This window comes from Capra hircus, chromosome 6 (assembly GCF_001704415.2).
Source record: "Capra hircus breed San Clemente chromosome 6, ASM170441v1, whole genome shotgun sequence".
Lineage (NCBI taxonomy): Eukaryota > Metazoa > Chordata > Mammalia > Artiodactyla > Bovidae > Capra > Capra hircus.
In genome coordinates this window covers 103,241,710-103,255,073 of record NC_030813.1, presented here as the reverse complement: position 1 = coordinate 103,255,073, position 13,364 = coordinate 103,241,710, and the positions used below count along the sequence as shown (strand labels likewise).

The 13,364-nt window shown below is 53.5% G+C and overlaps 1 protein-coding gene across 2 annotated transcripts in view; it reads right to left on the bottom strand.

Annotated features, from left to right (window-relative positions):
* The window catches only part of PPP2R2C (protein phosphatase 2 regulatory subunit Bgamma), a 164,851-nt gene continuing 151,865 nt past the window's right edge, over positions 379-13,364 (bottom strand). For both annotated transcript variants that reach the window (XM_013964782.2, XM_018049709.1), the window contains exon 9: positions 379-3,194. In XM_013964782.2, the coding sequence (XP_013820236.2) occupies positions 2,903-3,194 (292 nt within the window). In that variant the 3' untranslated portion in view covers positions 379-2,902. The remainder of the gene's footprint in view (positions 3,195-13,364) is intronic.

Genomic DNA, 13,364 nt, shown 5'->3' with positions numbered 1-13,364 from the left:
GTTAGAAATGATCATGGGAGAATCTGGCAATATTTGGAAATCACAGTAGGCTATGCTCACTTGCTCCAAAACATAACAAGACAAAAAAACGAAACAAAATAAAACAATTGTCATTTATTGAGCGCTTATGTGCCTGGCACTGTTAAATTTGTCCAATTTAATCTTGCCCTTCCCCCCACAACCCCCAAACCACAAGGTTGGTATTATTATTAGCTCCATTTCCTTGGTGATGAAATAAGAGCTGAGGAAGGTTAAAAGTTGCATTGGGAGCTGGAGGCCGGAAAGCCTGGAGGTGAACCCCACTTTGCATGTGTGTTCCCACCTGCCATGTGCCTCTTGCTGGGAGCCCATTAAAAACAAACAGCATTCCGAGCCTCATTTTCGATGTAACATTTGTTATTTTATTGGAAAAAGCTGGTATTAACATATTTATAATTTTATTCAACAGGTGGATAGTTTGTGAGACACCCAAGAAAACGAGAATGCACCTATGAGTTACAGAGTCCAAAATGGTCAGGCCTGTCTAATCTACCACCACGTATCCGAAGCCACCGAGCAGTCAGTCCTCAGAGAGTATTGAAATGAAAATGAAAACAACCCAACAACTTCACAATGACTATGTGAACACGCGTACATTCAAAAAGAGCAGGAAGTTTAAACAGGAAGGAAGCAAAGTTTGTGACTATGTTACTGGCCCTTCTGCCATGTCTACTGTTACATCTTCCCTCGTCAACATCTTTTCTCAACACACATTTTACTCACAATGCTTTTATTCATTACGCTTCGGACATCATTATTTTCCAGGGATCCAAAGACATGCTTTTTCTTCTGAGAAGATCTTTTCCTTTCTTCTCCCTTTTTGGTTTGGTGTCCACAGTTTAAAACAGAGTAAGGAACCAGGAACTGTATTGAGACCTCCTTTTGAATGCAGTGTAAGCTTTGAGCTTTGTAGAAATGGTCCGTGTTAAATCTATGATCTGATCAGTAACCTCCATCTGCAAATGCAAATTGCCTCTCAGCATCTGAATCACAAAGGGAAATGATCGGTGCCAAATATCCGAATAATTGTATAAGGCCCTCAGAGCTGGATTTTGGCTTCAACAAGATTTCTATACAATTTATCACATTCTTGAACCTCTTTACAAAGGGAAAAAAAGGAATCCAATCCTGTGATTGTTAGTTTTAATTAGAATAGATATGTACATATAATACTGTCCAGGTCACCTGGATTTTACAGTGATATATAAACAAACATTCTTCATTCATGTTGATTAAAAAAAAATCAATGGACCCATTTCCTTGTGTAATTATTGTATGGCTGGAAGTGAGTGCACATGCGTTCTGTGCTTTGACACACACAAAAGTAGACCATTATCGCTGAGAAAAATCTTGAGTTGGGTCTATTTCCTGGGTTAGGTTACATCTTGTTAAAAACAAACAAAAAAAAAGATTCAGTCGGGCCTCTGCACTCTGCTTTCTGAATCAAAATGCAAGCCACGTGGTTCCGCTGGGAGTTCCAAGGGCAAAGACAGGTTGGCGTGGTTGGCGGGTGGGCCAAACCGATCCTGACAAAGTAGGAGGGACCCGTCCTGGAAACACCGCATTCTCACTGGCCCACGAGGAGTCAGAAAAGAAAAGGTATCTTAAAATGGTCATAACATGCAATTTTCTTTTGGAGACAGTTCAGTGCATCTGGAAAAGGAGCTGGGGTCCACATCTGAGGTGGAGAGAGGGCAGAGTTCCTTATCACCAAACAAGCGAGGAGACCTGGGGGGGGGGTCTTCTCCTTTCTGCGTCTCAGTTCTCCCCGACCCTCATCATCATCCTACCTCCTCTGTCTTGCTTCACAAGATGAAGAGATGTTTCCAGAACCTTCCAGGCTGGAATGTTGCTTTAACATGAGCCACCAACATGGTGGGAGGGAAAGGGTCTTGTGGGAAGGCCTGGACGGAATTCCTGGCCCCTCCTTGGTTGATGCAGGCCTTGGGCCTCAGTTTTCCCATGCGCACAGTGGGGAATGACAAGTTATTCACCTTTAATCCCTGGCATGCAGCCTGGCACTCGGTGTGCAGTTGGCACGTATGGAGGAAATGAATAGGCCCTCGCTTCTCAGGGTCATGACAAAGATTCAGGAAGATCACAGAGGGAGCCAGGACGAGTTCCTGGATCTCCTGCATCCAGGAGATGCAGAGGACAGCTGCAGAATGAAAGGCGAGCCGGCACAGAGGCCATGCGGGTTACACCCGCGGGCCTGGAGGGCCGGCACCACGCCTAGCACTGGGCAAATGCTCTGAGAAGGGTGGTTAAGTGGTGAGGAAAACACGCACCCACTGTAGGGGGATTCCGCTCCCCTTCCTCTTGAGAAACTGTAAGGGACCTGGGATATTCTGAAAGACATTAAAATAACCTAAAAGAGGAACTCGCAAATTCTCAGCATGGATTCACGATCCAAAATGCAAAAAGGTGAGACCCTCGGCTCTGAAGACAGTGGCAACTGCTCCATTCAGCATCAGAAGAATCCCTGGCTGGCTTGTTTGAGCTTCGTTATCTGTCCCCGGAGCCCTGAACTGGGGCCAGTGAGGCGCGAAAGACACATCACTCCGGGGCTCCCGAGGCCCGCAGAAAGGAAACCGCTGGCGTGAAAAATGAACGCGCAGACGGAAAACATCCTAAGGCGGCGGGAAAGACTGCACGCGATTAAAGTACGGGATGCAAGAAGTGAACTTCCAGGCCGACGATCCCGTCGGTTTACTGTGACTCCTTGTTTGTCCTGTGTTCCAATAGAAATCATCCGCAAAGGTGGGTCCTGTCCTGGGATGCTTGGAGGGATGGGGCCAGGCACTCCCCCCCCCGCGTCCCCGCCCCTGCCAGTGGCCGCTGCGGCGCGTGGCCGCCGGGACACCTAGTGCATGTCGGAGTTCACCTTGTCCTGGAAGATGTACAGGTTGTTGGTGGCCGCGATGGCGATGATGTTCTCGGCCGGGTGCCAGGCCGTGTGCAGGATCTTCTTGGTGAAGTCCAAGCTGTCCACGCTGATGTCGTCGCGTCGCCGCTTGCCGCCCACGCACACCCGCCGCGGCTTGAGCACCGCCCGGGGCTTGCTGCTCTCCCGCGACGCCTCCAGGGTCACATCCCGCTTGGTGTTCCGGTCAAACATGCGGAAGAAGTTGTTGTAGGCTCCAGTCATGATGACGCTGGCGGGAGAAGGAGAGGCAGGCGTCAGCTGGGGCCCCGGAGGAGGAGGAAGGAAGCCAGCCGCTCCTTCCCGGGGCTGCAGAGCTATCACTGCAGGAATGGGGACCCCGTGGGAGCAGACGGGGACAGGCCTGCCTCCTCCCACCTTCTCTGGGGTGGGGAGGTCCTCTTGTCCGCACCCCATATCTGGGCTGCATCAGCACACAGACATAGAGCCGGGAGCTGAGACCGTTGAAAGCTCGCCCCAAGCATCATAAAAACATTCCCTTGTACTTTGCCCTGTATCCCAGGCGAGAGAGCCCTAGACTTTCAATGAGACTAGGCAACAGCAGAAGGAGGGCAAAGGAAAACAAACAGTAGACACAGGGCTATAAACTCAGCACCAAAAAAGGGCAGGCCCCCCTGAATCAGCCAGACATATCCTTCTGGTAGAAACCTAGGACCCTCCTGCTGTCTGAGCAGTTGCGTGACTAACCGATCACTCCGCACACCATCCACGTGCAGGCATTCACAGACACAACCCCCGCCCACGTCCAGCTAAAGTGCATTCTCCATTTGTCTATTCACTGCCCACCTCTTCTTCCCCACCTCCCCTAAGGAGAAGGCATTCCTGTTGAATCAGAGAAAGGATGTTAATCTACACAGTAAGAGCTGGGAGAGAAATAATAGCAGCTACATGGATCTGGGCCTGGAGAAAGAAGGGGGTTAAGGATTTGGAGCATCTGGGGGTAGAGCATACAAAGTCACTGGGGAGGTGGGAACAGATTCTGGAAGGCAATACTGAGGGTACAGAAGTGATCCCCTTCAGTGTTCTTCAGGAGAGATGTGGGTTGATTGGAACCCCTCCTCCCTTCTGGAGATGAACTGTGCTTCCTGATGGTGTCATTGCTCTCAGAGGAGCCACGAGGACCCCTAGGTTTACAAGGGTTACGCATGTGAGCCATGGCTTCAATATCATCCGAGCTACAGGAATAATCCCATGTGGAGGAGACGCAAGAGGGCAGGGGTCCACCTGGGTGGACCAGGAGAGTGTGGGAGCTGAGGCTCCGGCCTGTAGCATCTTTATGGGAGACCTGGGCAAGCCCATGTCCCTGGGGCCCACCTGAGAATGGACAAGTTGTGATTAAGTCACCTCACCAAGGCTATGGTTTTTCCAGTAGTCATGTATGGATGTGAGAGTTGGACCATAAAGAAAGCTGAGCACTGAAGAATTGATGCTTTTGAACTGTGGTGCTGGAGAAGACTCTTGAGAGTCCCTTGGACTGCAAGGAACTCCAACCAGTCCGTCCTAAAGGAGATCAGTCCTGGGTGTTCATTGGAAGGACTGATTTTGAAGCTGAAACTCCAATACTTTGGCCACCTGATGCAAAGAGCTAACTCATTAGAAAAGACCCGGATGCTGGGAAAGATAGAAGGCAGGAGGAGAAGGGAACGACAGAAGATGAGATGGTTGGATGGCATCACTGACTCAATGGACATGAATTTGGGTAAACTCTGGGAGTTGGTGATGGACAGGGAGGCCTGGCATGCTGTGGTTCATGGGGTCACAAAGAGTCAGACACGACTGAGCGACTGAACTGAACTGAACTGAACTGGACTGAACTCACCTGTGGACCATCTCTTACTTCGGTCTCTGCTGGATGGGGGTGGCCTGGATGTGGGTTGGGGAGGGAGGCCCCTGCCTGGTCACTAATGCTGCTCAGGGAGAGGGGGCTCCCCCAGAGGGCTGAGGGGAGGGTGACCTCTGTCTCTCCGTCTGAGAACACAGCTCTGTGTCTCCTTTCTCACTGATCAGTCTTGCCCTCTGAGTTCTGATTCTTCACAGAAAGGACATTTTCCTTGGCTTGGGGCCTGGTGCGTCTGGGCCAGGAGCTCTCTTTTGGTTCTAGCCCACGAGTGGCTCCCTGCCCAGGCTGCATGTTTCCTGGAGACGTCGTGCACCCATGACCTGCTGCCAGAGCCGCCAACTGCAGTGTTAGTGATCGGCGCCACCTCCTCTTGACACCCAAACTCTCTCTGACCTCGTGTTCAGAGACGGGTGGGTGGGTGTTTGGGGGCCATGAGGATGCAACTCCCCTTGCATAAAGTGGCTCTTCCGAATCTGTTCTGGGGGCATCCAGGCAGAAGGGGGCGAGGCTCACTACAGCCCCAGTAGGGGGCAGAGGGCACATGCCAACTGGGTGGTTGGAGAGGAGCTCCATAAAAGGACTGTTCACACATGTTCTGGAAGGTTCTAAGGGAATCCAGGGAAAGTGTTGTGCCCAGGGACTGGTATATTTGTAGGTTTTGAAACCCACCCCCACCCCCCACCCCCAGGCCTGAGACATAAAGGGAGGGAGGAGTCATAGGAAAGAGAGAGAGAAAGAACCAGAGACAGAGAAATCTGTGTGAAGGGGGCGTCCTCTGAAGGAGGCTGTGTCCTAAGGGACACGGTTAGCCAAGATGACAGGGAATAGAGGGGATGAACGCTCCAGCCTCTCTCGCCACCCTCAGGCTCCTTCTAGTGTGCCCCATGGTTAAACCCAGCCAGAGGCCAGTGGGCACGCAGGCCTGTGGATGCCCCACAGGGTCATTCAGGCACAGTCTCTTAGGAGGAAGAGGGTGGAGACGGGAGCTGGAGGGGTCAGGGGTGGGGGACACTTCTGGGCTCACCTCAAAACACTAATTCATCATCCACAGGCAAGTATCCACCTGTGCTTCTGTCTCCATACCAGGCGGGGGCTCCGGGGGCATGTGTGTCTTGTTTGAGTCTCCAGGGCCTGGCTTGGCCCTCCTAGGGGTAAATGGTCCTTGAAGGAAAGACAACCCCAGCAACAGCCAACAGGAGCTGACCAAGCAGAGGACAACTCCCTCCTCCCAACCCGTGAAGATTAAGGATGCATCAATGCTTCGTAAACCAAATGGACTGAAGGGCCAGAAGCTTCTCTTAGTCACAGCCAGACCTGCAGGTTCAGAACGTACCTGCCCCTCGTAGGTCTCGTAGGTATCGTGCAATCAGTATCTGCCGAATGAATGAATGAATGAACAAATGACTGACCGAGTGAATAAGCGAATGCCGTGGAAGGGTCACTCACAGCTACAGCCACGCTTGGAAGGAAAGCTATGACCAACCTGCTGCTGCTGCTGCTGCTGCCGCCAAGCCGCTTCAGTCGTGTCCAACTCTGTGCGACCCCATAGACGGCAGCCCACCAGGCTCCGCCATCCCTGGGATTCTCCAGGCAAGAACACTGGAGTGGGTTGCCATTTCAAAAGCAGAGACATTACTTTGCCAACAAAGGTCAGGCTAGTCAAAAGTTCTGGTTTTTCCAGGAGTCATGTATGGATGTGAGAGTTGGACCCTAAAGAAAGCTGAGCACTGAAGAATTGCTACTTTTGAACTGTGGTGTCAGAGAAGACTCTTGAGAGTCCCTCGGACTGCAAGAAGATCCAACCAGTCCATTCTAAAGGAAATCAGTCCTCAATATTCATTGGAAGGACTGATGCTGAAGCTGAAACTCTAATACTTTGGCCACCTGGTGTGAAGAACTGACTCATTTTAAAAGACCCTGATGCTGGGAGATTGAAGGCAGGAGGAGAAGCGGACGACAGAGGATGAGATGGTTGGATACCATCACTGACTCAACGTACGTGAGTTTGAGCAAACTCTGGGAGTTGGTGATGGACAGGGAAGCCTGGCGTGCTGCAGTCCACGGGGTTGCAAAGGGTCGACCACAACTGAGCAACTGAACTGAAGTCTTAGAAAGGCATGAAATGCCCTGCTCAGTCCCCCTTCTCCCCCCACCCCCAACGGACAGGGGACAGACCAGGGGTGGGTGCGGCAGCTTCTCTGACACTATATGGGGGAGCAATGGGGGTAGGGTGGGGCTGGCAGTCAAATGATTCTCCTTTTAAAGAGACTCATCTAATCCCTGGAGGTGAAGGGAGGGTGGGTGGAGAATTCTAATGTACTTTCTGGCTCTATTCTTTTCTGTTTTAAAATCTTAATCGGTGTGAATAGATCTGAGTGTTGTTGAGACAATGAAATGACAAGCCTCTGGAGGTGCTGAGTGGGCGTAAGGAACCCACCCCTTCCAGGCCCGCTGGCTGCTGTTCGGTTGGTGGAGAGGGTGCCCTCGGCGCCCTCCTTCCCAAAGTGGCCCCTCTTCTCTCCCTTGATGTCAGCTCACCCCGGAGAAGGCTGGGTGGGCTCCTATGTCACCTAAGTTATGACCCATGAGGCTTCCTGACAGTGTGACCCCCCCTCCCCCCTGCAGTGTGGGACAGGGAGTGGGCTGAGCCTGAAAGTGAAAGTGAAGTCGCTTAGTCGTGTCCGACTCTTTGCGACCCCATGGATGGTAGCCTACCCGGCTTCTCCGTCCATGGGATTCTCCAGGCAAGAATACTGGAGTGGGTTACCATTTCCTTCTCCAGGGGATCTTCCTGACCCCAGGATCGAACCCGGGTCTCCCACATTGGAGGCAGACACTTTAACCTCTGAGCCACCAAGACTCCCCCAAATCAGAGAGGATCTGGCACCTGAAAGTCACTGAAGCCGGAGTCCGGGTCTCTGGGGCTGACCTAGGGATCCTTGGTGTGCCAGTGGCTGCCCCTTGGGGTCCTGGCATGTGACCCTTGGCCAGGTCATCACCAAACGTTATTGCTGTTCAAGTCGCTAAATTGTGTCCGACTCTTTGTGACACCATGGACTGTAGCCCAACAGGCTCCTCTGTCCTCCACTGTCTCCCGCAGTTTGTTCAGATTCCTGTCCACTGCGTCAGTGATGCCATCTGACCAGCTCATCCTCTGCTGCTGAAATGCATTCATCACCGCCGTGCCTACCCCTTAACCAGTGGCTCTGCCAGCCGTGGCATGCCCGTGTTCAGGCTGGAGGACAGGGAGGAGGGTGGGGTGAAGTCAGCAGAGGGACCATCCTACCACCCAGTGCCCAAGAGTCCCAAGGCCAGGGGATGGGACAGGGGAGCAGGGGGGGGCATGGACAGGTTGACCCTTGCCACCACAAGCAGATGCTTAGGGGCGACCCCACAGAGCTCGGGAGGGTACCGCTGCCCAGGTTGCACCCTCCGTTGCCCCTTCTTCCCGCCTCTCAGACACAGCAGGGCTATGGATGAGGAGAGCTGGGCAGGGGAGTGGGTGGCAGTGACCTGGGTCCCCTGTGGGTATGAGGAAGCCGGGCCAGAATCTCCATGTGCAGGACAGACAGCAGGGCAGTGAGCATGGCCGTGGGGGCTTGCAGGACTGGGGAGAGGCCCAGACCCCCACCCAGGCAGCGCCTTCTGCCAGTAGCAGGAGGCAGAGGCAGGGAGGAGGGAGGGCGAGGTGGGCGAGGTGCCAATGTGCATGTGTGTATGTGTGTGGGGGGGGGGCGTGGGGGTGGGTATGCCTGTGCACACCTGCAGAGAGAATCCTCAGGCCTAGGGGTTACCAGCCAGGATGAACTCTGACCTCCATACCCCAGGGCAGCAATCCCACCAGGCCTGTCTGGCTCTGCAGACAAGAGTGGGCCTGCCCGGGACCCTGGCAGACGCCCTGTCACTGCCCCAGCTGGTGTGCATTGGTGTAGGGCTCTGCAAGCTGGGTCACAGGGCTGGCCTGTGCAGTTTTCCCATCTATAAAATGGGGGTAACAAGGGACCCCAGCCCCTGGTGAGAATAGCCCCAGGAATGGATTAGATAATATGCTAAAACGCTTAGAACAGTGCGGGGGGGGGGGGGTCAGGAAATTCCACCTCCTCTTATGTATTGAATGCCAACAGGTATTCATGCTGCTAGAGGAGACTCTTGAGAGTCCCTTGGGCAGCAAGGAGATCAAACCAGTCAATCCTTAAGGAAGTCAACCCTGAATATTCATTGGAAGGGCTGATGTTGAAGTCACAGAGGATGAGGTGGTCATGGCGTCACTGACTCAATGGACGTGAGTTTGAGCCAACGCTGGGAGATAGCAAAGGACAGGGAAGCCCAGCGTGCTGCCATCCGTGGGGTCACAAAGAGCTGGACATGACTAAGTGACGGAGCGATGAACAACATTTATGGATTCTAACCATCCCCGTGGCCCACCTGTCTGACTAGGCGCCCAAGACTATGGAAGCAGAAGGAGGGAGTGGGTGACGGATCCCAGAGAAGGGTGCTGCCTGCTGAGGGGCTGGACTGGGGGCCTCTCCCTTCCCTCTGTGCCTGCAGGGGCAAGAGAAGGGAGAAGGCAGCCCCCTGGTTCTCCAGTGAACACTTCATGGAACCCAGTGGGCACTGTCGCACCACACCCACCCTTCCCCTGAGCCACCAGGGAAGGGAGAGTGAGATCATTAAAGTCATTTGCAACCCACTCAGCTGCTAATCCTCCTTCCATTCAGGTGTGGGATCCAGAGGACACCCCTGGGGAGGAAGGAGACCCCCCCCACACACACACACACCTGCAGAGGGAGGGGTCTCTTCCACCTCAGAACACCAGGTCCCAGCATCCTGCAAACCACGCCAGGTCAGACTGACCCATTGCTCCCCTTCTTAGGCATGCTCTAACACCCCAGAAGGTTCCTTTAACAGGGAAAAGGGGAGTCCCTGCCCTGGCTTGCATCTAAGCAAGTTGCTTCATCTCTTCCAGTCTCATTTTCCTTGTCTGCACCTGAAGATCACAGCCTTGGCGGCCCTGGTCGTCAGCCTCTCTTATTTCCACTGGGAAAGACTCCTGCCCCATCCCTGTGGGGCTGGAGGGTCTGTCAATCATGATGCTCTACTGCTCCCTTCTGGCCAACTGTGGTATGCAACAGATCCTGTCCATGCTAAAATGGTGCAAAAGTGAGCATGTGACCCCAACAAAGCCAATCAGATCCTTCTCTGAGAATTCTTCCATATACCTAGAAGGGGAATTGTGGTCTAGAAGGACAAAGGAAGGGGGACTATTTGGGGTCACCATCCCCAACTGCAAAGGGGAGCCAGCCATAGTCAGGGAGGAATAACCTAGTGTGTAAGAAGCAGGGAGGCTCTGAAATGGGCGTGGACAGAGAAGAAATGGCCCCAAAGGTACAGCATGAGCTCTGAGATAGTCTTGCTGGAACTTATCAGAACAAACTTAGGCTTGCTTGTCTGATTCCTGCAATTGGAAGATGCTTAAAGTATTAGTCTCTCAGTCTTGTCCAACTCTTTGAGACTCTGTGGACTGTAGCCTGCCAGGCTCCTCTCTCCATGGGATTCTCCAGGCAAGAATACTGGAGTGGGTTGCAATTCCCTTATCCAGGGATCTTCCCAGCCCAGGAATTGAACCTGGGTCTCCTGCATTGCAAGGAGATTCTTTACCATCTGAGCCACCGGGGAAGCTGGAAGATGCTTAGTTGACACAAATCCTTTTTTCCCAGGCAGAACGAATCAAGGAGAACGTCCTAGAAGAGATGGTATTTTTGGTGGGTCTTGAAGACTCAGCAGGGTCTTAAGACAAGACAGACAATAGACCCATGTGTGTCAATCATTGGACCACCCGCTGCCAATACAGAGCATGGCCTTGCCAGGAGCATCACACACAAGGTCTTATCCTCAAAGCAGCCCTTGGAAGATGTGGTTTATTTGAACCACTTTCCATGTGAGCAGACTCAGAGAGATCAGACTGCTTCGGAAAGATTGAAGGCAGGAGGAGAAGGAGGTGAAAGAGGATAAGACAGTTGAATGGCATCATTGACTCAATGGACATGAGTTTGAGCAAACTCTGGCAGATAGCGAAGGACAGGGGAGCCTAGAGTGCTGCAGTTCATGGGGTCGCAAAAGTCAGATACGACTGAGTGACTGAACAACAGCAACAATTAAGCAAGTAGCTGGAGACTGGTAGAGGGTGGTCTGGGAATGCAGGGTGTCGGACCCAAAAACCTCTGCTCTTTCTTGTCCCCCAGGCTGCTGGAAGACCCATTCAGGTTTTGCTGGAGTTGGGTAAGAGGCGCTGTGAGCGTTATCAGATGTCCACTAGCTCTTTGCTGCCACATATACAATCGGGATGCTGGAAGTTTCCCATTAACATAAGAAGGACAGGAAATGCTGAGCTATGGGATTCAGAAGGTTGGCTTTGGTCTGCAAGGGTGGGGGCCCTGAGGGGCAGTACTTGCTTCTCCCCTTAGCCTCTGAGCTCTTGGAAGGCAGGGATCAGGCTTTATTTATCTTGGGATCCTCCTCTATGGGCTTTCCTGGAGGCTCAGACAGTAAAGAATCTGTCTGCAATGCAGGAGACCCAGGTTCAATCCCTGGGTCAGGGAGATCCCCTGGAGAAGGGAATGGCAACCCACTCCAGTATTCTTGCCTGGAGAATTCCACGGACAAAGGAGCCTGATGGGCTACAGTCCTGGGTTGAAAAGAGTCAGATGCAACGGAGTGACTAACACACACACACACACACACCTCCTCTATGGGGCTTGCTGGGCTCATAGGATGCTTTTGATGAAGTGGAAGGAAGCTGCACATCCCTTTACCTTCCAGGAGGTCAACAGTCATTGACTGGACACTCTTGAGGCTTCAACTCAGGGGCTTAGAATGGGCTGAGGTACAGTCCCACTTCCAGGGGCACTCCAACCAGTGGGAAAGAGGCAAGGTGAAAATGTGTAATAAATGCAAAGACACAGAAGGAAAACCCAGGAGGCTGGGGGTGTCTAGATGGAGAGGAACGCCCTGAGGGCTTCCTGGGGGAGGTGGCCTTGGGTTGAGTCAGTCATTTGAAGTGACAGCAGGAGTGAGCCAGGTATAATGCGGTCAGGGTTCCAGAGGGGTAGGAGCAGAGTCGGCTGTGGAGGTGGGTGGCAGGGACTGCCAGGGCTGGGGTGGCTGGCATGGCAGGAAGAGGTGGGTGAGAAGCAGGACAGCTGAGCTGCAGGCTGGGCCCCGGAAAGACAGGAAAGAGAAGGCGGCTCCCATCTCTGGAAGCCGGGCATTCACTGTTCATGGCTGCCCCCTGGTGGTGACATGGAGGAAGGGCGGGCAATGGTCATGATCAGGAGGGAGCCCAACACCGGCAGACAGACAGACACACACGCACGGACCAGTGTTGGGATCCCCTTTTCCAGCAGCAAGTCTGTCTTCTGAGACTCTAATAGACTCCCAGACCTGCTGCCAGTGTTCACTGGGGGACCCCCAATGTGTCAGCCTGGGTGCAGGCCCCCTGAGGGAGCGCCGTGTCCCTCGGACCCAGCAGCATCAGCCCAGTCCCAGGCCAGGGCCTCCACCTGCTTTTCTAAGCATCCTTCAGTGAACCCCCTGTGCCCACCATTCCAGTCTGTATGAGAGCACTGTCCACGTGGAGACCCCTCAGCCAGGTGAGCCCCAGGATGTTGGCAGCAGCTCTAGGGGGTCCTCCACCCCTGGATACAGCAGGTTGGTCCCACTTGGGGCCAGCCTGCTCCAAGGGTGCCCTTCAAGTCTTGTCCCTGTGGTTCTGCCACTCCCCCCACCTGCCTTCCCTGACAGTCCCAAGGGGCCTGTGCTCATAGCCACGCAGCATCACAGCACAGAGGTTCTCACAGGACCATGGCGATGCCAGCCACACTTAGGGCCCAGCCTTCTTATGGCCAGATGCTTGGGACTGATGGAGTCCACACCCCTGGATGCACCCGAGTGGAGGGCTGCTGGCTTGCACCCTGTCCCTTCTCACCCATCACAGCCCTGCTCCGGTTGTGAAGTGTGATGGGTGACGTGCTGACGTCCCAGCCCAGTGTGGTTTTCATCCCCGTGTGGTCTGGTTACCCGAGTCCCTGCCCTGGACCTTCCCTGTCCACGCTTGCCCTGGGCTGAGCCAGGTGATAGGGAAACAGGAACTCAAGTCAGGCTCAGGTCCATTTCCCAGGTGGGCAGGGCTGTGAGGGGCGGGTACACCTGTGGAAGCCCCCTTGTCCCAGAAGATACAGGAGCTGGAAGCGCCCTCTGGAGCCCCTGTGGGCTGGAAGCAGAAGCCATAATAGCTGGAGGTGGGTGTAGACCAGTGGCGAAAGCCTTCTGCCCCACAGGGGACGTGGCACTAATATACCCCTCACCCTTGACAACCTGGGGAAGAGGCTGCGTGGTGAGGCACCCAGAATTGTCTGAAGATGCTTCTACTACTGTTCAGGAGAATGGGGCTCCAAATGGATGTAGTTTTATAATGTGAAGTTTCATTTCCATCCTCGAACTTGAGAGCCCAGAGCTTGAGCCTGTCTACAAGAAAGGCTGGGG